This window comes from Nanorana parkeri, unplaced genomic scaffold (assembly GCF_000935625.1).
Source record: "Nanorana parkeri isolate BGI_ZX_2015 unplaced genomic scaffold, ASM93562v1 scaffold8, whole genome shotgun sequence".
Lineage (NCBI taxonomy): Eukaryota > Metazoa > Chordata > Amphibia > Anura > Dicroglossidae > Nanorana > Nanorana parkeri.
The window spans coordinates 1,511,256-1,536,726 of NW_017306276.1; the positions used below are offsets into that span (position 1 = coordinate 1,511,256).

The window sequence follows — 25,471 nt, forward strand, 5'->3', positions numbered from 1 at the left end:
CTAAACCCCCCCCCCCCCCCCCCCCCAAAAAAAGAAAACACTTTGTGACTGCAGCATGGCTATTCAGGTCTTCAGATATAATGCCACATGCCATGAGGACAACGCAGCATGAGATATCCGACATTCCCACTAAGGGCCCTGTTCACACATTGTGGTGACTTGCGTTTTACTGCACCAGATCAACGCAGGTCACTGCAAGGAAAACACAATTGTGTGGCTATGTATCTGTACCTTTCACACCACAACACAGGTGGGATGCACGGTACACTGTGATAAAATGCAAACAAGCTGAATTTTATCGCAGTGCACTGGATGCACTGCAGGTGCACACTGCCACAACGCACTAGCCCCTCCACTAAAACGCAGCGCTGTAGTGGATGGGCTAGTGTGGATGGGCCCTAATGCTGCTAGTCTGCCCACAGATGACACCTGTGATCAACATTAATAATGTGCTTCAGCCAGGGTAAGAGCAAGCCATAATTGTTACTTAATTTCTGCTAAACCACATATGGTCCATAGGTCAAGATCCAGTTCACAGCTAAATGTCATAAGCCCCTCAAGCCAACACGTGCCTTATTGGTGGCACATTAATTACCACTGCCCAGTGTTTTAGTATAATACTGTAGAGGGCACTAGGAAGTACCTGCCTTTTAGGAAGGGATACCTCAAGTCACAAGCCCCTGATAACAATTCTACAGTATTTAAAAAATCGTACCACCACCATTTCCCTCCACCAAACATAATAGTGTGTGGTTCAAGTACTCTGCAAGCGATTACTCTGTACATATTATTTTAAATTCCAAAATTTACCTCAGAAACCAAAAGAAAAATATTTACTTAATAGTTAAGGTAGATAAAAAAAGCCAAAGTGTCCAGTACTACCTCACAGGTAAATCACAGGGCACCATGCTTGGCTAGGCACAAGGCTGATGCATTGTGTACAGCAGACTGTATCAGCACACTTTGAGAAATGCACCATCAATACTCATTTAGGTGTACACAAGCGGTAAGGCTACAGAATTTGCTTTCAAGGTCATAAAGCAGCGAGCAGGCACGTAGCTGTCCTGTCAGCTGCAGTCCTCCCTGTATCTTCCTACCACCAGACCAAATAGAACTGATTCATTTTGTCATCCTTGCTGTGTGTTTGTGCTAGACTGTGGCTAGCTTCTCTCTCCTGAAATGCACCATCACACTTACTTAAGCTGACGCCTTTAATCAGTGCCACAGTGGAGATTGCCAACTTCGCTTTCATGCATTAATATTTCAGAACAGTTTGTTCGCAAACTAAGTGATATCTGACAAGTTAGTAAAGAAACAAGCGGAGTATAATGTCTTATGCAGGTTTAGGAGAAAATAATGCAGACATTACTTTAAAGTATATTTGTCATTTTCTCACAGCAGAGAAAGCCATTTGGTGGGATGAGCCATTATTCTATCCGGCTTCATTGCTAAGAAAAATCTATAGGACCAGCACATCGTGCACTATTAGTATTATGCGGTCTACACCATTTCCAGAACATGCTTCATTTAAAGTAGGACTCCAGCCAAAAGGTTTTTACTGCTCCCCAAGTCTACGCTTGTGAGAATTTCCACCACTTCCTGCCCTGATGTCAATGCCCAAGACAATCTCACAAGGACAGCAATTAAATTCTGACATGGTTCTAACCATTCTACACACTATCCAAACCAAGAACAAAATGTTTTGGCTAGGTTTAGCGATTGACAAACAAATTAACAAGCAATGGGCTATGGTCGGTCTTCAAATAAACTAAGCAGTTTGCAGATGACAAATGGATCCTCTCCACCAACACAGGAGGTTCATATATACAGAAATGACAACACAATGCTTTATTTATTAATTCTACTTGAAAGATCTCACTTTACCTCATCTACAGGATGTTCACTGGTTTGTGTTCATGAGGAACCCCATCCCCCTTATGTCTCCAGATGACAGCCCAAAATTGGCAAGTGTTGAGAGATGGGGGGGAAATGGGGGAAACTCTCATCAGCTGCTTAACAAAAGGTAAAGGCGACTGCACTACACATGTGCTGCATCAGTCTGATGGGTGAATGTGAGATAAAAACTCACAATGATCCCCGGCAGCAAGTGATTACACAGCATGAGTCAATCTTTAATACATTTGCCATTCACACAAAGAGATCTGCCCATGCATGGTAACAGCACTCATTTTTCAGGTAGAATTTCCCAGAATCCTCATCCCCAGTCTAATAGCTGGCTGAATGTCCTTCTTATAATGCTGAGTAGAGTTTTAAGCCACATTGCAGGCATTGCATGAAAGATGGCATCTGTGGCATTGACCTTTCTTGCACTGGTGGTTTCAAATTTGAAGTCATACATGTACAGCAATACAAAGTTTCTTTGAGTGAATCTGATGCTTGCACAGTAAATTAATACTTGCCTCTTCTACTGCCCGTGGTTGTTCTTTTTTAATAATTCGAGGCTGAAATTTCATCAGAGAATGACTGTCTCTGTAATGTTTATTTCCTGGGTCCCTCACGGTGTTCAATGGCTTCTTCTGCTGACCTCCACCTATTACTGGCTACAGTAGCAACATGGAGTATAGCAGGAAGAACTACCGAGCACTGTGGAGGACCAAGAAGATCAACACTCCAGAAGTGTCAATCTTGTAAGAAACTTCAGCGGGGATTACTCCGCATCGGAAAAGTGTTCAGTGGTGTGAGCAGCAGGAGACATATTTCCTTTGCAGGTATAGAACTTTTAAAGAACTTTAAGCAGAGGTTATAGTCAGTGAAAATGGGATGTTGAATATAAGATACATAGATAGCAGGCAGCTGAAATTACACGAATCTCAATTTTTCATTTAAAAGTTGACCTTGGTCAAACCACCTTTCCGGTGGTCCATTAATATGATGGGTGGGGCTTGGGAGACATGAAAGGGTGGAGCAAATCTCAACATCCATAGCTTGAGAGTTGAAAACTATTCACACCTTCAGCTACCTCTGCAACTACTGATGGTTTTGATGTATGGTTTGCAGTGAGATTACCTCTATGTGTTCCTTTTTTCATCAAAACATCTAACTACCCAGATTTGTGACAGGTTTAGTTTAAAGCTGAACTCCATTATGATATAAAAGACACAGATACATTTAGATCTGCATATATTAATCATTACCTATTTTTTTTCTATACAACTAGTGAAAGTGCTTGAATTTGACTTGGTGTCTGCCTCTTTGATGCCCTTTGCAGCAGTACTTAGACTGGAGGAAGGAAAGGCAGGAGTAGGAGCTACATGGAAATGTGCTGACAAGCAACATGTTGAGAGCAGAGTAATGACCTCATCAGTCTGCTGCTGCACTTTCACTACCCAGTCAGAAGGCTGAGAGTTGGGAGAGAACACAATTGTATTCCTAAACTGTAAGTGGTGTCATCTACCAGTCGGCTGTGTAACGTGGCTGTGTATACTGTATGTCAGAATAGAATACCGCAAATACAAATCCACTGACAAGTAAAACAGGTTCTTTAGATGTGTTTTATCTGTGTATGTGCCTGAGTTTAGCTTTATATACAGAAAATATGCCCCTTGTGGGCTTCAGATAGGACTGTTTAAAAGAAGCAAGAATCTTTCTGAAGTAATCCCCAGAAACAAGATCAAAGAATGAGGCACAGATCTCAGCATCCATTCTGCTAATACCCAATAACATCATACACTCCCTTTAAAGATTGGCGGTCATCTGTCCATTTGAAAATACTAGTTCCCCCGACTGTCATGTTGATCCATGGCATTCAGTACTGAAGCACTGATCTAAACCAGTATGCAGATTAGGAGTTCTGGTTTTCTTGATTTCCATGCTTGCTCCGTTTTGGAAATGCTAAAGCCACAGAGAAAGACAACTAGCATTTTCCAAAAAAAAGGTCAGCAATGCAAGCCCCTGTATGAATGAAAACTGATAATGTTGAAAAATGAACTTTAAACATGCAAAAACTGCTATTGAAGAAAGAAATAAATGAGAATTAATTAGCAAGAAAAAGAAACCCTCCCTGCCCCTAGCTCTTTTATTAATCACATCTCAACAGCAGACGCTGAAAGTACATCAAACTGTACCAAATCCTTTTCACATGACAAGCTCATAAATTAGTCAACTCATTAGAATCACCAAGAGGAATAGAAATAGCATCAGTGTAAAAGGCACATTTAAACAGGGACGGGTCAACTGAAACTCTCATATGCCGATCTCCATGTGTCCAAACTTCAAAAAGGCAAACACGTCTGCACATCTGCTTTACGAAACGTGAAACAGGACAAAACATTTTAACATTTTTTTTTCTTCAGCCGTGAAAAGAAGAAAATTGTGTGTTTCCCAACTTTCTAAAGCAAATCCAAGTGGTATGGAAAAAATAACACTGGCCACACAAATTACATTTATTTTAGTGACTGTGAGCAGTAGAGTAATGTACTGACCGTATTCAATGGCAGATTTTAACCGGGCGTCCGAGTGAGTTGAGCCGAATGCATTGCGCACAAAACGTCTTCTCCGCCTTAGGTCATCCTCCCAATAGTCCAGTCGCCAGAAATCATGGAGTTGACTAAAATGGAAGAGGGATTTAGTTAGATGGCGATTTTTGTTTTATGGCAAACATTTATTGCATTGGTTGCACAAGTCTTAATAGAAAAGTATAAACCAACAGATTGCACTACAATAATCAGAAAGGGTGACCGGATTTTTAGGGACATGTTAGGTCACAGATTAAAGATCACAGAGAAAAGCAAGTGGAAAGTGTAGCAGCAATAGCAAACGGCACTGCAAAACAGAACATATTAATTTGCCAATGTAGAAAAGATGTTTTATGTTAACTTAATACACGACTGTTAATAAACCCATATATATATAACATTTTTAAAAAAACAACACCAAAAAATAAATAAATCACATTCTTGAAGTTACTTCTATAGTGTACATTAAAGGAGACCTGATGCAAGACAGGCTGTAAGCTCTATAACAGGGGTAGACAAACTCCAACCCTCCAGCTGTGGTGCAACTAGAAATTCCAAAAGGCATTGTAAAACTCCGACAGCCACAGGCATGACTACTGGAAGCAGATGCATGATGGCATTTGAAGTTTTACCACTGGAGGAACGTTTGCCTAACCGTGTTTTATACACTTGAAAGGACATGCCACTAGGGATGCACAGCTACCAGTGCCGATACTTGGCATTTTCACGAGAACGACCGGGGTTGCAGCTGCGACTGGGCCCTGGCGCTCCACCACTGTCCTGAAATAATTAGTCTGTAGTGTTTTAGAAAAACTGTCACATGACAAACAAAAATGTATCAGTAATTGGTATTTGTGAGGACTTTGACAAGTATTGATACTTGTACTTAGTCTGGAAAAATGGTATCGGTGCATCACTATATAACAAATGATACAATAAAAGAGAGATGCACAAATCTCAGGAGCCCCGTAGCCAATGCTCCTTACAAATGACAGCTGCTTCCTAACTTTTCAGTTTTTCTTTGGTCTAGTCTTGGAGCTGGCAAAGTATCTGTACATGTACTTGGTATCTGAATATCCCTACCACACATCATTTACATCACTAAAAAAGCTCCTACAACTCCAACAGCTTGAACACCGCCTCTGAACTGCCCACCACTGACATATTTCCCCCTTACAGGCTTATTTGTAGAAATGTTGAGTACTAGTCACACCCCTCATCCAAAGTGTCCTCACACAGACTTGTAAGACAGAGAAGAAGAAGGTGTGTCTGACCAATTCTAAGATTATGGGGAGTCAAATCTTAGTTACTTTGGCACTGCAGGAGAAGTGGCGGAAACACTATGAAATGAAAGGCTAAGAGTACAATTTCTATCAAATCGAAAAGCAGCCAAAGTCAATGCCTCTAAAATAATGCAAGCGCTGTTCTTCTACTTCTACTTCTACATAATTTCTTGCTGTAGACGAGCAAGAGAAATATAGCATAATCCCCACAAACCAAAAGGACATACAGTATGTTCACCCTATAACAGCAGTACTTCAGCATAGATATAAAGGACTCTTAAACATAAAAACAGCACAGTCCACTGCTGATTCTGAGGCTCCATGCTAGTCTCATGGAGGTGACAAATGAGCATAACTGCCCTTGAAACAGTATGCAGCCGCACTAGCATCTTGTTTGTTGGGAAGGCAGTTTAGATACAAACAGTACTTAGTAAATCAAAGTTCTTCTTTATTTATTTGCAAACCAATAAGCAAAATAAATACAAATTCAGGCCCTGTATTTACATATGAAACATATTGAAGTAGCTAGCTTTAAATCACTTCTCATACTGCTAAAAAACATTAATCATGAGGAGCCCATTTACTAATGCTGCATCAAATTACAAGTATTAATGACACACAGCTTGCTTTCTTTTACAGTGGTTATAACAAGGCTTGTAAATCAAAGAACAACCTTCCAATAAACAGTTTGCCTTTTAATGACTATGGGGTCCCTCGGCAGCCTGGAATTTATAAGCATAAAATATGACACACATGAATATGGTGGAACCATGATTAAAATAACATGCTGAAATATTCATTGGAATGATTCCCTACTGCCCCCAGCGAGCTAGGAAAATTGCAATTTTATTCATTATTAATAACATGGAATTAGAAGTGCAAAAATATTCCAGCGGGTGGTAATTGTTGCAGAGAATTATTACCCAGCCACTAACACTGTTGTAGTTTGATTTTACATGCTTCTGGAAAAAGCAAGGCATTATGGGAAACAGGCACTAGTAGGTTAAACAGCTTTTGTTTAGGCTAGAGCGTGCTGTGCTGTGAGAAGTAATAAAATCACGCCTAGCTCTGTTCACCGGTATGAAAAATAAAAACGAAATGCTGCTAGTTCTATTTCACAGGAAATGATGTCAAGGTTTCCACAACCAAAAACAAAATATCTATACAGCTTGACAGCTGTATAGATATTTTGCATCATCTCTTTGGGCTGCTAGTAATGTTGACTCTGTGTCGGAGAACTATATTGGAGACAATTAAAGGAATGCCTATTATGTCCAGCTTAATGAAAGTAACAGGCTAATCTTAGGAAGACGTCCAATGGAATCCTCTCATTTTACAACTTTTTTTGCCAGATTAAGTTGTTCCATACTTAATGTGCTATAAAACAGGGAATCAGAGACGCTAGTACTTGCTGTACTTGTTTTATCCACAACCATATGTTGGACTTATTTCGTGCTGTTGGTGAGTGGGATAGTGAACTGAGCGAATGTGGATCAGGTCATCTTAACCTGCGAGGTATTCTGAGTACCGGTCTTCCTGCTGTTTTTATGAACAAGCAATTCTTTTGTTTTATGCGAGTAGAATTTAATAAATATTCCATATTAGTATCTATTGTTATGCACTACATTATCCTTTGCATGAGCCATGCATACAAGAAGAGGACCACTATTGCCAATTAAAAGGCAGAACTGAGCAAACTACAGAGCAAGTAAACAGATGCACAATCAGACCTTTTGAGAGAAAGTAATCAGGTGAGCAGCCCAGTTAGGAGTGGGGTTCACACTCCTAACTGGGCTGGTGGAAGGTGGAAGATAACAACACTGGCACAGAAGTGGTGGAAACTTCTCAGTAATTGTACTGACTGAAGTTGGGATTTGATTGTTATTCAATAAAGGACAGTTGAAGAGACAATTTATTGGGATTGATTTGCTATATACTTTATTTATATATTCAAATACATATTTATATCTTTATTTAATTTACAATGGGGGCTCACATACACAGAAAATTGTCATAGAGTCTGATATTTTCAGACATTGCTTTCTTCACATTGTTTTGTGTTTCACACTTGTCTTTCACTATATTTTTTTGCAAAGTGAAATATATACATATCTATATATAGATATATCTATATATATATATACATACATACTTGATGCAAGAGAAGAGTCTGTTCAGTGTAGGAGTTCCAAATGTAAGATTTTAGTTCAAACAAAACAGCGACGTTTCTGTTGTCAGCATGTCTGGATTTCACCAGTAACTGATCTTTTCACTTTGTATCACTAATCAACCCAAAACATGCTATATTTTACTAATCTCTCTCATCGGTCAAAAATAAATGGAAACCAGTGGAAGGAAAAGCTTTACATGCAGTTGAAAGATAAAAGTCGTGACACTGAAAGTGTAATAAGAAAATATATCTAATTGCAATCCCCAAAGCCCGTAAGATCAGTTTAAACCTGACACTACTACAGAGAGCAACTTGCGGCTATCATCACAGGTGTTGATATGAACAAATATGTTCCCATGAAATGGAATATACCATTTAGACACAAGTCATTTTTCAGTCGGCTTTTTGACAGACATTTTTTTAAGACGTTTCTATTTATCGGAAAATGTCTGCATTATATTAAAAAAAACTGTCATGACTGCAGAAATGTTGATGAAGAGTTCATCAGCGAACAATTTACTGACTGATTAATATTTCTTGGCATTAACGTCTGACGCACAGCTCTGGTCAAAAGCTTTTTTCCTGTTTTGGACAGAGTGGGAATGGTTAATCTTCCATTGCTATGTCTCCAATAGGTAGATTTCCCCACAATGCCTTCCCTAGTAACAGGGGACAAAATACACAGAGAACCTGTTCAATGTAGATAGACAGCACACAAAGTAGAAAAATGGGAAAAGGTGGGAACCTATGTGGCCATTTCTTTTGGTATACTGTATGTGCCTTCTTCTGGAGACCCCTGTTTTTCTTATTTCTTGTGTTAATGTCACACCATTGGCCCTTTTCTGCACTGAATGACCGCCAGTATCAGTCAACCTACTTCCTGTGAGCCCAGGGAGTCATAAACACACACCCTGGGATGTGTCATCGCAATGTCCTTCACTCACAGTTTAATGCTGAATGTCACTGAGCAAGCTGCTCTCTCGCTAGAAGAGGACCCATAATGGGATTGGGCCAAAGACTCCATGAGTTGTATATACTACAGAAAAAAGTAAAGATTAACACAGTGAAGGTGAGAGGGGGGGGGTGAAAAGGGTCTTTCCACCAAAGCTGGAGTACACACACACACTATATTGCCAAAAGTATTGGGACGCCTGCCTTTACACGCACATGAACTTTAATGGCATTCCAGTCTTAGTCCGTAGAGTTCAATATTGAGTTGGCCCACCCTTTGCAGCTATAACAGCTTCAACTCTTCTGGGAAGGTGTCCACAAGGTTTAGGAATGTGTCTATGGGAATGTTTGACCATTCTTCCAGAAGTGCATTTGTGAGGTCAGGTACTGATGTGGGACGAGAAGGCCGGGCTCACAGTCTCCTCTCTAATTCATCCCAAAGGTGTTCTATCGGGTTGAGGTCAGGACTCTGTGCAGGCCAGTCAAGTTCCTCCACCTCAAAATCGCTCATCCATGTCTTTATGGACCTTGCTTTGTGCACTGGTGAGCAGTCATGTTGGAACAGGAAGGGGCCATCCCCAAACTGTTCCCACAAAGTTGGGAGCATGAAGTTGTCTAAAATGTCTTGGTATGCTGATGCCTTAAGAGTTCCCTTCACTGGAACTAAGGGGCCAAGCCAAACCCTTGAAAAGCAAACCCACACCATAATCCCCCCTCCACCAAACTTTACACTTGGCACAATGCAGTCAGGCAAGTACCGTTCTCCTGGCAACCGCCAAACCTAGACACGTCCATCAGATTGCCAGACAGAGAAGCGTGATTTGTCACTCTAGAGAACACGTCTCCACTTCTCTAGAGTCCAGTGGCGGCGTGCTTTACACTACTGCATCCGGCGCTTTGCATTGCATATGGTGATGTAAGGCTGGGATGCAGCTGCTTGGCCATGGAAACCCATTCCATGAAGCTCCCTATGCACTGTTGTTGAGCTCCTGAGAGCGACCCTTTCTTTCAGAAATGTTTGTAGAAGCAGTCTAGGTGTTTGATTTTATACACCTGTGGCCATGGAGGTGATAGGAACGCCTGAATCCAATGATTTGGAGGGGTGTCCCAATACTTTTAGCAATATTGTGTGTGTGTGTGTGTGTATATATGTATAAACTGAGTGGCCAGTTTATTATGACCACCTGACGTTTGTAGGCGATTTACAGCCTTTGAACGCGGGATGATTGTTGGCGCTCTGAGCCATGGAGTGAGTATCAGCTAAACAGCAGAATTCGTTAAATGTTCAAGAGCAGCTGTTGTTAAAGTGTTTAAAGACTAAACTGTCAGCCGAAAATCTGGGTCTGAACGTGCGAATTGTGGCCGTCAGCGACTAGTTAATTTAAGGGCAGAACGGAGAGTGGCAAGACTGGTACAAGACAACAGAAGGGCAACAGTGCATCAAATTACAGCAGATCTTAATCAGGGATGCTTTCAAATGATCTCTGAATGCACTGTTCGCCATACACTGCATCATATGGGATATGGAAGCCGAAGGCCTGTTCGAACCTTTGACTGTCTGCAGTTAACAAGATAAAACTTCTCCAATTCGCACAGGAACACAAAAAAATCACTTCTACTGTCGTGGTAAACAACCTGCTTCCCTATTTATAATGGTCTGGCCCTCTAGCAACTTCAGCGCAAAATTATAGCCAATTTGCTTACAAACGTCAGGTGGTCATAATAATCTGGCCACTCAGTGTATAAATAACTCAGTCTGTCTTCGTGCTAGATTCCTGTTTTCATTTGCATATCAGCATTCAGGCTTATAGGGCATAAAGACAATACTGTAACCCAATTGGACTGTACTTTATTGCATGGTGCTGTGAATGATACAAAAGGGGATTGCGGAATGGTAGAGACAGCACAGATATTCTCATCAGTGAGATGTTGTTTCTTTCCTGACCATCCGCAGTCTTGACTATTTAGCTTTTGCCTACACTTGTACATAAATACTACAGCCATAAGTGCATTAAATCTATAGCCACACATCCAGCTCCATGCCGCAAACTTTGGCCTGGCGGATGTGCTAACTCATCCTAAGAGCTAGTTGGGGATAACCAGCCTTTTTTTTTTAGATGAGAGTATCTTTGCCCAACTACAAAATTTCCCCATAAAACACTTCTAGGAGGCTACAGTGGGTGTGGATCATAAGTGCATATAGCTGGGAAAGCATATTAAAGTGACCCTGAACTCAGAGGTTAAATCTGAAAAATGCATTCAAGTACCTTAACTATAAACAAAAATGTATCTTATTTGTGTATCACTCGGCTGTAGATCCTCAAATCATCTCTGAATTGGTGGCGACACTGCCCTCCCTTCTGGGGGGTGGCTACTTTTGTTCCCCATGGTCCCTGTGTGTGTGTTGTAAAGTAGCCACCGCTCCAAGCTCGCTCCTGTGATGGGTTACAATCTCACGTTTAGTTTACTAATTTGTACTGAGATTGTAACCCATCACAGGAGCGAGCTTGGAGCAGTGGCTACTTTACAACACACACAGGGACCATGGGGAACAAAAGTAGCCACCCTCCAGAAGGAAGGACAGTGTCAGCATGAATTCAGAAACAATTTGAGGACTACAGCCGAGTGATACACAAATAAGATACATTGCGTTAATAGTTAATGTACTTGAATGTATTTTTAAGATTTAACTCCTGAGTTTAGTGTCACTTTAATATTTATTAAGCCACTGTATTTTCATCAGAAACTAGGAACTCCACGGCCAGCAAACACAGAGGATTGAGAAGAGGTCTTGTGCACAGATCAAATCCAGAGACACACAATTAGAGAGCTACGTAGGTAGGCTGTGACCTCGTGAACTTAAAAAGGCAAGTTTTAATGTTTGACCGTAGAGAACCTCTAAAGGCTACAACTCTGCACCACAAATCCATACACGTACACACAGAATAACTAGTCATAAGACACATATTACAGTGTCATGGCAATACCAATATTCATGTACACAGATATCATTAGCTGAACCATAGGAAGACAGAGGACTGTGTAGCAAGATTTATAGCCTGCTCTTAACTGCTCTCATACCCACTTACTAGCAGCTTAATCAACTTCATATTTCCGCTGTGAAGAAAGACATTTTTAAGTATTATAACCATCGACACAGGAACATGACGAGACACAAGGGGTCAGGGCTCACAATTCAGAGGTCCTAATTCCAGGGTCTCGACCTTCAACAAAGCGCCTTTTCAGACTATGCATAGGACTATTTTCCTACAGAAGCAAAGTATACTCAAACACAGCAGGGATTTTACTTTGCCCCTTAGATATCCTTCTTTCTTTCTATCACAGTTATTTTGGAGGAGTGGCTGTAGGAAAACTGGAACCTTGAGGGAACTGGTGCCCTTATTATGTAATAATTGGTAGAAGAGCGGATTGGATACATCTATAGGTAAAAGCAGAAAATCTGTCATTGTAGGTAGAAAGATAAAAACAGACAGATAAATAAACAAGTAAATACAAAAACACAGCTATGCACAGTTTAGCTTATTTACTATGGAAGTGCAAAAAGCAATGAGCCTATAAAGTGCTATATTTCATGTCAACCAACGAGAAATCATCTTTGACTGATAACAATAAATGCAATAGACTGGTGAGTGTTTCACCAAAGCTCATTCTTCTCTCTAGAGTCATGATTTTGCCCATATACATCATACTTGTATCAGATAAAAAGGCAATTATAGAGTAAATCAACATTTTGCCTGGTCCGCTGACAGCCAATGAGGCCTACTGCTGGGCCCCTTGGCCCAAAGGATCATACACAAATCAAATTGTTCAATCTTTTTAACAATCATGAAACAAACATCCTTTTCTGCATCAGATTAATGTCAATGCTATTGCTTAGGTACATGAAAAAGGTAGCACTGGTCTCTCATCCTGGGGAAATCTTTTCGGAAAAATCCAATTTATCCAATCAACTCTCCGCCTGAGAAAGCTTGGCCATTGATGTTTGCCTTTACTGCGGTGGGGCTTACAGACATAAAAAATGTCCCCATATCTGGTTGGAAACTGGGAGATTAGGTGACTATTCTCCGATGTGTATAGGCACTTTAAAGCAACATTGTCATAGGCATTCCTTCTGTGCATTTTCAGCCCATCCAGTCAAGTTTTTTTAGATTTGGATAGGGTGGGGATGGGCAAAAACTTGGTTTCAAAAACCCATTTGAGGAGATTTCCCCTCACCTTTTGTACTTGTGCTGCCCTGACATTAACACAGAACTGTGGAGAAATCTCTCCCAAAAGAAAAGAGCAGTAACACATATAAAAAAAAAGAAAGGAAAAAAAGCTACAAATAAAAGTTTCTGTTTTTAACAAGTCAATGACTTAGGATGAACCTCACATGTCCTACAAAAAATAAATAAATACGTTGCACCTGTTCGCCCACTAAATCCATAGAAAAATGGTTGTTATGAAATTAACACTGGTCAGTGGGAAAAAGTATTATTTCTATTTCTTACTTTTCTGACTTTCAAATACCACCAAAACAAAGCCCTGTATTATACTCGCCTGATCCTCTGAGCCGGCGTGTTCTTAGACCCATAAATCATCACGTTCTATACACAATGTATAGGACTTGAGGACCATGAGGGACATATTGTTGCTGCAGTGAAGGAGAGAAGCTAGAGGGGGTGTTGTCACAGCCAGCCGCTCTGAGGATCGAGTATAGCTTTATTTTCCTCTCTAGACCAAAACAAGCATTTAACCCATAGCCGTGCACTGCAAGGGTTAATACTGATTTTCCCTGGAGCTCTGCTTTAAGCTAGGGATGTTTAGATACCAGTGCCGATACTTGGCATTTTCATGAGAACTGCCAGGGTTGCAGCGGTTGCAGCTGGGACCTGGCTCTGGCGCTTCACCACTATCCTGAAATAATTAGTCTGCATTGTTTTACAAAAACTGTCACATGACACTAAACAAAAATGTATCAGTACTTGAAAAATTGGTATTGGTGCGTCACTAATATATATTTATAAAAACAAAAAAGCATACATTAAAAACAGGGATGTACAAATCCCAGGAGCTCTGTATGCTCCTTAAAAACAACAGCTGCCTCCTAACTTTTGAATTTTTCTCTAGTCTAGTCTTGGAGCTGGAAAAGTATCTGTACGTGTACCGAGTACAGTACTTGGTATCTGAACATCCCTACTTCAAACATTATCAAACTAACACGCTCAAAATGGCCCTAGAGCTTAAATGGCTAGCAGTTGTTTTTCAATGGATTTGTACCAGATTTTGGTATACTTACTTATGGCACATGAAGCAAACTTCCAGCCCATGTAGAGAAATATATAAATGACCCTAATAGATTTCAGAGCACATCAGGAGCAGGACACTGAAATTACTCAGCATACTTCTCCTTTCCTATCTCTTTAGGGTGATTTAGCTATCTCTTCCCCAAATGCTCTTTTTTGTTTACATGGACATATTACATCTATACATTTGTATTTAAATTTCTCGATGTACTGTTTCCATTAGTAATATGATTGTGAATATGGTTTAAAAACATATATGATGTTAAACACAAAATCTGCTGAATTCCTCAACAGCCCATAGAGGACCATGGGACTTTGTGTACTTTGAAACAAAAATGTGAATAACTGCCAGTTTTCAAGCAGAAAAACTATGTATGCCTTTTGTGTAAAATCCAATAAACCTTTATTATAATCCTTTTAAAAAGTTCCATCAGTATTCTCCAGGAACAGTCTAATCTTTTGATAATTGTTATAAATGCCTATAATCAAAGCAGGAACCACTGTTTTAAATCAAGCTGGTTGTAGTTTACTAACCTTTGGAACTATGAACACTACAGCCAATAAATAGAAAAATGGAAAATGCATTGACAGAAAATGTGCATTCAAAATACAAATCTGTTACTTTCATTTCCTGTTCTGATACATTATTAGCATTTACACTGCTGTGCATTGTTTCTCTTTTGTCTATTGTGTTTATTCTCACTTCTTGACTTCAGATTACCTTCAAACATTACTAAAAATTATATTGAAACCAAGTAACAAACATTTTATATATTGCAGTTCATAGATGGTGGCTGTGTTAGCTTTCCTTTTTTCAGGACAAGTACATTTTCTTAAAGTACAGACAAATTCTTGTGGCTAGAGTTCCATTGTGCCTGTAACTTGGTGTGCAATAAACTGAAATCTCAAACAATGTTATCAGTCTTCCAAGCGATCTTCTGTGTACTCAAGTCATGAACGCAGCCTAGGGTGACAATGCTGCTCCTCTGTAAATGCAGTAGTGAGTGACGCTAGTCACCCTAGGACAGGAAGTGTGTTACCGATAGGATTACCAAGTGAATATAAAGGCAAAAAAAGCCTTAGAGAAGAAACTTTTATTGATACACATTAAAGAATAGAGACTGTTCACTTAGCTTAGTAAACAAGGTTAAGATGTGTTCACACTGCATACCTAAACCAGCTTGCAAGTCTTCTAGAGGATAAACATGATACATTCTTACATGTATGGGAGTCCTGATTATGAATTTACCATCCGGGGATTGGTCCAAATAGCTTCTGTTATCTACAATGGCACATGGGGGTGAGGGAGGAGGATGGCACTAGGGATGTGTGTGACCCTACCCTTAAATTCTTCAATGCCCAGGTTAGATATGGCGCTTGATGAGACCCAGGCTCTTTTTATGTTCTTCCCCCTGTTATGACTTCTCTTTTCCATCATTCTGTTTCTTACCTCCTTTGAGTGTCATAGTGAACTATAGTATGACTCTTTACAAAAATTTAAGGATGGTTGACAGAAATCCTGTAGCCCCTTTAAAAGTCTTATCTTTTAAAGGGGCTACAGATGGCTGAAATGTACTACCATAATGAATAAAAGGAAGACTGAGGGACTGGGAAGGGCTGAATTAAAATTGACATTGTTTTGGACAAAAACATGTTTACTTTAGGCACAAAAGGGGTTGGAACAGGCTTTTCACTTTGCAAGGGGATTTTCCCTTATCTTAGTGAATAAAGGGAAACTTTTCTTAGCAAAGAATACCCAATCATAAGCAAAAAAACAAACAAACAGAAATTTTGCTTGTACATGATTGGATGATGGAAGTCGGTAGAGCTTCATCTCATTTACTTAGCAAAGAGAACATTCCCTTGCACAGTGAACAGTCTATTTGTCTTTAGCAAATCAACCCCAAAGCCTCAGTGTAAACAGTGCCAAGTGAAAACATAGCAACTACTCATGTCCAGTAATTCTGTCAGCGTATGGAACCGCTGCAACGTGCATGGAAATACTTATAGTGCGAGATCATTGAATTGCTTAATTTGGGCAGAATTCGTGCCACTGCTCCTACTCAGGTCCACTATTTGAACCACCTATAAACCCAATCACATTGGAAATGCTCATACGGAGCTCTCCCTTCTATTAGCGCTTCTAAACAGTTCTCCCTTCCCATTCAGGCTTATTGAGTGGGCACTCCTACTGTAAACCTGATTTCAATTCTCAATGGACATTTGTCCACTTAACACGAGAACAGATTTCCAGTCACTACTCTGGTAGAATAAAATATGTTTTGCATTATCAAATAAAAAGGACCAGATAAGTAAACTAAAGTATTTTACATATTTGACTGGAGTTCTTCAAGCCTGAAAAGAAGTAGAGCCCAACCCAAAATGTTACATAGTTTAAGTATGAACAAACAATAGCTTGGAGAGATCATTTAAGTAATCCAAAGGCTGATAAAATTACGGGAAATGACTATATATGATCAGAATGGCTTTCATCTGCATTTTGTTAGGCTCGGCATTCTTTTCACTTTTCAGCTGTGAATAGCAAACGGCCAGCTGGGGCTAAAGAAAGGCGCTGCCTGTACACAGGTCAAAGCATAAGCTGACTTGCCAGAAAACGGAGCGCTATTAGGGGTGAAACTGCAGGGAGGAAAACTCGCATACAAACCAGATTCAGTAATAAAGGGAAAACAAAGCCTATTCCACAAGGGACAGAGCTGCCAAAATAAAGGTTTTCAGCAACATGCCACAACCTTTACTGAAGAGTCATTGACGTAAACCCAATGCTGGATGCCCGGGAAACGCCATCCATACACTTTTGCTTAGTGATTAGTTGGGGAGTATAGTGAATGATGTGATTACAATGATATATTGGGAAATTAGTCAAATTCAGCCTTTTCTTTAACAGATTAAGATTTAGCAGCCAAAAAAAGGCGATCACCCTGGAAAAAGAATCATTGCACTGAACCAATCCAAGGAACTATACTTGCCATACATTTTACACAGTGGGTAGCCATTAGCCACAATATTTTTTCCCTGACTGGGATATACACATCTACAGTCATATTCTACAAGAAAGCAAGTTTACGGCAGTAGTAGATAATAGATGCTTCCTATTATTTCGTTTTAAGGAAAACAGGTTAGAGGAAAAAAAAAATGTCCACACCACACTGTGCCAGGCAACTGATGATGCCTGTACTTATATTTACCACAGCTGCCCCATCCCTATGTAACAATCCCAATCCCTGCAGGCATGGTGGAACCTGCAATGCAGCTTAATGGCCACACTCGGAAATTGCCAGGTCCCAGCAATGTCACATGGGGTGTGCTTTATCCACTATTCAATTGCAGAAAATACAGTAAAATCCCCATTATCCGGCATTCAAGCAACCCGAACTCTCAAGCAACCTGAAAAAAAAAAAAAAGAAGAGGACGACATCTGTCCTCAATCTTTTTTGCCCACTAAATTTTTTTTTGTTTTTCGCAATTTTAGCAACGAAATTCTGTTTACATCTTGCTGGGGCCAACAACCAGATTCCTCAGCTGGCAGGTGAATGTAAAAAAATGGGCAGTGGGGCGTGTGCAATAGCAAGCCTGCTATTGGCTATGGCAATTTGAAATAGCCAAGAGCAGAATGTAGTATGCATCATCAATAACTGCCAATGACTTTGCAAGCCAGTAGGAAATATAAAGTACAGTGGTACCTCGGTTCACGACTGTCGCGGACCGAATCAAATTTCCCCATAAGGTTCAATGTAAATAAGGTTAATCCGTTCTGAACAATATGTACATTTTTTTAAACCACAAAACTATGAAACAAAGTACAGTACAGTATGAAGAGAGTGAACGCTAACCTTTGCACTTTCTTTGGAGCCATGCTGGATTGAATAATACTGTACGGTACTGTATGTGCTAATAAGCACACAAAAAAGCTTCACAGCAAGTGCGGACAGGTCTGCCTGCGGCCGCAATCTCGCCTAGCGGAAGCCACGGCCACGTATCAGAGCGGGGAAAATGGCCGCGGTCGTGTTCGTCACACGATTTGGAGTTCGCGAACGGAAGTAAAATTTTGCCGAACTTTCCGTTCGCAAACCGAATTGTTCGTGAACAGAAGTGCTCATTAACCAAGGTATTACTGTATTGGCACTAGACAGTGACTAACATATTGTTTTTTTTATTTACATCAGATAAGTTAAAAGTGGGATTACAGGCAAAACAAAAGTTTTGCTGGGGGTCCCATTGTGGTTTTCAGGCATTCTCTCGCATTGCACTTATATTATAGAATCCAATACTGTGAACAATTCAATTGTCCTGCTATCTCCAATATTTTCATCTTCCCATTAAACACATTACAGGAATTCCACCACCTTTTTTCAATGCCTAGCAACCCCTTGAGTACTTCATAACCTGACAGCCAATAACACCACCATCTCTCAACAGAGCTGGTCTTTAATACAAAATAAGCCCTTGCTTCTCATAGTCATTTTCTCTAGAGTGTATGCCCTTGAGCCATGCCCGTGGTCTTAAAGGGCAACCATCATTCATTTATCTCTAAACAATTTTTTTGTCCCCTTGCCTGTGTGGTACTAACACTGTAATGTGACATTTAAACCATTTATATTTTTTATTATTTCCTCCTCATCTGAATTGTATTACAGTCCAAATAAGCCCAACTGACTTGTCTGCACAGGGAATTTATTTTCTGACCATAAGTTGAGATCTTAAAGTCTGCATGGGTTGTCTCCTATTCACAGGCTTTTTGATGTAATTCTGTGCTTGGACACTGCAAGGGAAAAAATTATAATTCCATGCTGCAATGTGCAGTGAATTATCACATTGTGTCAGATAGTTACAGCTTAGTAAACAGGTCTTCAGTCTTCCTTACAAAAACTGTCTCTGTTCTGAGGCTGTTGTCAGCTGCATTGTACTTTAACTGGCCATTTACAAGCAGGGTGATTTTATCAGTCATGCTAAATCTCAGGGGGGTTGTGCAGGATCTGTGGGGGGCTTTGCAGGCTGCAGAGACTCCTATGGATCCTGTAAAGCCCCCCACAGATCCTGTAGAGACCCCCTGAGACTCTGCAGTCTGACAGATCTCAGAGGGGCTGTGCAGGATCTGTGGGGGCTTTGCAGGCTGCAGAGACTCCTATGGATCCTGTAAAGCCCCCCACAGATCCTGCAGAGACCCCCTGAGGCCCTGCAGTCTGCCGGATCACAGGGGGCTGTGCAGGATCTGAGGGTGGCTTTGCAGGCTGCAGAGACCCCTATGGATCCTGTAAAGCCCCACACAGATCCTGCAAAGTCCCCCTGAGACTCTGCAGTCTGCCGGATCTCAGGGGGGCTGTGCAGAATCTATGCTGGGCCCTGCCATCACAGTCGCCCTCCTACCTGGCACTGGAAAAAAGGCCTCCTCCGCTGCCTCGGCACCCAATCAACATTGCTTCTGGAGTCTCCTCCATCTTCCGCCTTTGCCCCGCCTCCTCCGCTACAACCATCTTTTGAAAATTAAAGTTGTCTGGCTGTGCCTGACTTCAGTACTTTGGAGTCAGAGACCCAGAACAGGCATGCTGTAAATGAATGTCAGAAAAGTGTCAGAGTTCCTTTTTGCTATACTTGTTCTAGGTCACATACCCAGGTAAAATTGATGACAGCCAGGGAACTAGCATTCTCAAAAGATGTTCAGCATTGGAAGCCTCCATTGTTCTTTCATAACAGATTTACCTGTTTATAAGAATTCCGGGAAATGTCAAAATTAACCCCTGCAGTGAGTAACCCCAGCACTGCAAGGGTTAACCCTTTCGCTGCCAATGCCTTTTTTGCACACGTTATAATCCACATTTTAGGCCTGAAAATTACTAAAAACCCCTAAACATTATATATTTTCTGAAAGCTAAGATCCTGTACAATAAAATGGTGCCAGTTGCAAATGTTTAGCTTGTATGATATTAGCGCAACTCTTTATCAAACCCCCAAATATTGTAAAAAATGCACTGAAGTTGATTTGAGTGCCTAAAAACACAAATATAATACCTATTTTGTAAAATATAAAAGATACCCAACATGCCCAGGTTAAAAATTGCGTGTGTACGTGAAACAGTGACAAAATACAGTACCCCAAATTGTCCATAGGCAACGCTTTAAAAGACCCTACAGGTCATCAGTTTGGAGAAACCTGTGAATATAGGCCCTAGAATTATTTCTCTCACTCTGGCACACGCCCTTTTACATTTATTTTACACTTTTTCTTAACTTTACTTAATTGCTTTCACGTAAGGGGTCTTATAATCCCCCATGTGATAGCACATTGAAGGTGACAGGTACTCTTTAAGGTGATTCTAGGGGCTAAAAGACCCCTGGTGTCACCCTTACACTCCAAATAAGGTATTGGAGCACGGATTGTGCTACAATAGCTTATTGCCCATCCAAGCAATGACAGCTAAGGGACCGGAAGCGATGCAATCAGCATCACTTCCGGTCCCATAGATCGGGGAGGAGATCGGTGAATGGATATACTCACCTGCCATGGTAAGCACTCTCCTTCCTCTCCCCCCGCTCGGGTAGTGGAATGTCGCTCGGTGTTCAAATGTCTAATGCAGCTTTATTTTAGTCCCTAGACCAAAATGAGCAGTTAACCCTTGCAGAGGGGGTAGCCCCCCAGCTAGGGTTAATGTTTACATTTCCTGGAGTTCTTCTTTAAGCAGTCTTCAAAAGCCCATATCAAATAAGCCCTTAAGGGAAACTTTTTGTGTGTGTTAATATGTATTAGGTTTAGAAGCCCTTTAAAAATCAATAAATATACATACATTACACTACAATACACAAGACACATTAAGAAATGTGGTACAAAATCTGGGTCAGTCCCCAAAAGACATTTTGCTAATGATTTGTCCTCTCATGCAAAATAACAGTATGCGTGGAGTGTTTGACCGACAAATCGTATCTATATCTTGGACTATCCAGGACTTTAGAGTTTGTGGTAACACCATTTGCTCTATGAGCAACCACTAAATATAAAAATTCTAGGGCTAGTATACTACTTGAGTAGATTGTGTGGAATTACAGGGATCCATATCAAGGTAAGAGGAGCTCAGAGGGGGTATACTGGTTGATCTAGTGATAAGTGGTAGGGTCCCAATGGCTCTAGCAGCCATAAGAGTGAAAGAATGAAAACTTTAGGACCGATCTGTGACTGTTCCCTCTCTCCATATAATCTATATCCACAGTAAGCAAACGTATCCTCGGATTACTTTGAACGACTTTCGTTTCATTTTACAAAACACCAGGATAAGGATACTTATTTTCAACTTAGTCCAATGAGAGTTGAAAATTACAGTCACATGGCTAATAAAAGAGTCTCATCCTTGTGTAAAGCTTTGTGAACTGAGCCTAAAGTCTAATATGCAGTAAATTTACCATGGGACAGGCGCACACACAGCAACATATCCAAGGCCTCCTATTTAGGAGAACAGGTAACTTGCATATTTTACGTCTAAAAAGCTGTGCCATTAAATAAATATTCTTCTTTCTTTCTTTAGACTGGAGTCCTTTGATAGCGATGACCTTGACAGACTATGCCCTGAAACAGAAAACAGAACAACAATACTGAAGGGATGTGAAGCTGGTAGAGCCTCTTGTGAGTTTACCACGTGGCACTATGTTATCACTATGTTATCACTGAAGACAATAAGGCTGACCACTGTCAAATAACTGATTAAACCTGGGAGATAGAGATGAGGGTACAATTTTTTTTTCTGTTGACAGTGGTGACAACATGGAAGAGGTGCAGGAAGATTATTTCACCAGAAAGTAATTATGCCAAGCCTGAGTGTTACCATTTATCATGGCTGAAAGATGACACTCACTGCTAGCCAAGGGAAACCGATTTTCACATACTGCCATACAGATCAATAAGCTGCACATTTCCTCAAGCAAAACGTAATTATATAACAGCAAACTTCACAATCAATACCCAGTCAAACCAACTCAGTCTGCCATGGAAGCATGAAGGTGTGGAGCTCCGTCAGCTGTCAGTGACTAAGCTTAGCTAACACACTGTAAACTGGACTGAAATCAGCTCAACAGGCCAGAAAGGAGTTCAGACATTTTAAAAACAATTCAACTAAAAACCTATTACTAAATTCAGAGGACAATCAATAAGGCTCAATGAGCTTAATGCATAAATAGTAAAGTAACCTTAAAGTGTTTCCTGTAGCAGCCAACCAGATCTTGGCTGACATTTTCCTACTGTAGATTTTATTTAAGTGGTTGCTGAGGGCAAAAACTCCATGGTTCCTTTACCCTCGTGCTTTTACGCAAGCCTACTTTAATAAATCAACGCACTTTCCCTTTTATGTGGATGAAGATGTAACCATTAAATTATTGCTAATTTAATATACTTGGAAAAAAATAACTATATATATATATTTACCGTCAGAATGACACACTGTACATACAAAATCAGGGAGGAAAGACATATGATGAATGCATATAGTTAGGATTTAAGTATGTAGTGGATATAATGCTATATAATAGACATAATACGACAATGTTTTTACTCGGGATTCTTTTTGAATAACACACGGCTCAGTGTTACAAACCAATTCTGCAGGTCAGCAGAGGTTAAAGGGCAGAGAAAATCACTAGGTTAGTTGAGAAAAGAAAATCTGACATGCAATTTTCAGGCTGATTTATCAGTGGAAAGCTAAAATTGATAGTCCGGCATTAGCGGGCGCAGGCAACATGAGAAAGCTGTTACAGAGTCTTTCGTACTGATTTAGCCACATGGATCAATATAAGCCTATACTGTTTCAATTTTGCAAATATTGATTTTCTGATATAACAAACACAGAAGCATTTATCATCAACTTTATCAAAAGAAAGACTCCACATATTTCATACAGTGTTCTTTATTTATATTTATTTATGAGATTTAGAAATGGTTCAAAGTAAGAGTCACATTACAGATAATGCAAGCTCTTGCATGCTTTAGGTGGCATAGCCCGGCATTGTTATGAATCTCTAGTGACACACAAGGTTTAGGGGTGTACTTCTAGAAATAATAGCAATTAACAGACGGCACAATGCTTGGCGGTTTTAGGGGATAGCAGTAGTATTATTGTACTGCTAATATTTTAATGTTTAACAGACAGCTGGAGCACATAGTGACAAAATTATATATAAACATACTGTATGTATATTGTGATCAGTCACTCTGTATTTAGAGCAGTGGGACTTAGAGGAGCTCTCTGCTTCTCTCTCCGAGATATGTATGGCATACAATATCTCTCACATTCAAATGTTTACGTACACTTATCGATGTAATGGAAGGGTGCCAATATCAATGTAAGTGTAAAAGAATATGATTAGAACAGATACATAATAAAAGATTGTGAAGAGAGGGGGAAACGAAGCTGGATATAGCTTGTGTATGATATACATAGGATTTTTTAATGGATGTAAGGCAAATGTATAATTGTTTGTTTGGAATAAAAATAAAATAAATATTATTTAATAAACCTACTGCATGACATTTTGTGATTAGTCAATCTGTATTATGTTGCATAGTTAGGTTAAGAATATTTATGACATGAGATGTGTTAAACCTCAGAAAGCTACATTTTTAGTTGATCCAGAAGAAGGCAACAGATCTTTACTAAAGAGACTGTCATTCTCATCAAAGAAAAGTGACAAGGTTTCTTTAAAGCTCACTTCCCTTACCCACGTACACTTACTTTCCCCAAACTCCCCCACCATTCTACAGTCCTCACCTAAGATCCTTGTCGGAGCTTACACTGGTTTATGACCTCCACAGTCTTGTCAACCTAACACGTCACATGTACCAGTTTGCCAGCAGCCACCAGCAAAGAGACATTCAAACAAGTTCTTTGGAGTACATAGGCCATAGGTCTCTTCACATTCTGAGGTTATTATAATCCTTAGGCACCTACTAACCTACAGGATTCCCTACAGTTCTGCAATAAAAGAACAATAGGTCTTCCCAGAATTAACCCCCCCCCCTCTTTTATTCATATAAAGGTCATAATAGAACTGAGCTAAAGGACATGGGCTACAATTACAATATACCACTGACCACTTATACAATTTGTTTTGATGTTCAGCACACACAATTGAAGCAGCCATCTAAGGATTACAATCTTAGAAGCTGCAGTCTACCAAAATGTGAGGAACTAGAGACATTGCAATGATATCTTAAAGTACAAGTCATTAGTCTTTAGTGATTTCATGGGCTAAAAATCAGTTCCACCTACAGAACTTGACACATAAATATATGGATCCTCTCTAGGTTATCCCTTTACTCTAGCTACTTTAAATAGTACATATGCAAAAAAAAAAAAAGAGAGATGACATGCTCAACTATCCCACAGTAAAACTTTATTTGCTCTCAGCTGCTTTGCATGGTACACTAGAGCTCCTCCCCTCAATGCAATTTGTTTAAAGAGAGCTTAGACATAGAGCAGGAGTAAACAGGGAGGAAGACACCATTACACAACATTATCTTTCATCATTAGTACACATTTTACAGGTAATTGGTTTGTTGCATATAGAGTTGTGAGGCCGAAGACTGGTCAGGGTGCCCATGCTGACCCATGTCCACCACCAAAAGTGGATACAATGGGCACGTAAGCATTAGAACTGGAACATGGAGCAATGGAAGAAGGCGGCCTGGTCTGATTAATCACATTTTCTTTTATATCATGTGGATGGCCGAATGCGAGTGTGTTGCTTGCCTGAGGAAGAGGAACTATGGGAAGAAGGCATGCCGGCAGAGGCAGTGTGTTGCTTTGGGCAATGTTCTGTTGGGAAACCTTGGGTCCTGCCATTCATGTGAATGTTACTTTGACACATACCACCTACCTAAACATTGTTGCTGACCAATTACACCCCCTTCATGGAAAAACACTATTCCTTGATTGCAGTGGTTCCTTTTAGCAGGATAATGCGTCCTGCCACACTACAAAATAGTTCAAGAATGGTTTGAGGAACACAAGGAGTTTGAGGTGTTGACTTGCATCCAAATTCTCCAGATCTCAATCCAATCAAGCATCTGTGGGATGTGCTTGAAAAACAAGACCAATCCATGGAAGCCCCACCTCAACTTACAGGAACTGCTACTGATAGCTTGGTGAACAGCATAGCTTCAGAGGTCTAGTGGAGCCCTTGCCTCGACGGATCAGGGCTGTTTTGGCAACAAAAGGGGACCTATTCAATATTAGGTGGGTGGCCATAATATTATGGTTGATCGATATACACACACACACATATATATGT

The 25,471-nt window shown here is 40.3% G+C and overlaps 1 protein-coding gene across 4 annotated transcripts in view; it reads right to left on the minus strand.

The window, feature by feature from the left end:
• NBEA (neurobeachin) overlaps nt 1-25,471 on the minus strand; it is a 553,993-nt gene that overhangs the window by 166,581 nt on the left and 361,941 nt on the right. For all 4 annotated transcript variants that reach the window (XM_018554206.1, XM_018554199.1, XM_018554191.1 and 1 more), the window contains one exon: nt 4,443-4,567. In XM_018554206.1, coding sequence (XP_018409708.1) covers nt 4,443-4,567 — 125 coding nt within the window. The remainder of the gene's footprint in view (nt 1-4,442; nt 4,568-25,471) is intronic.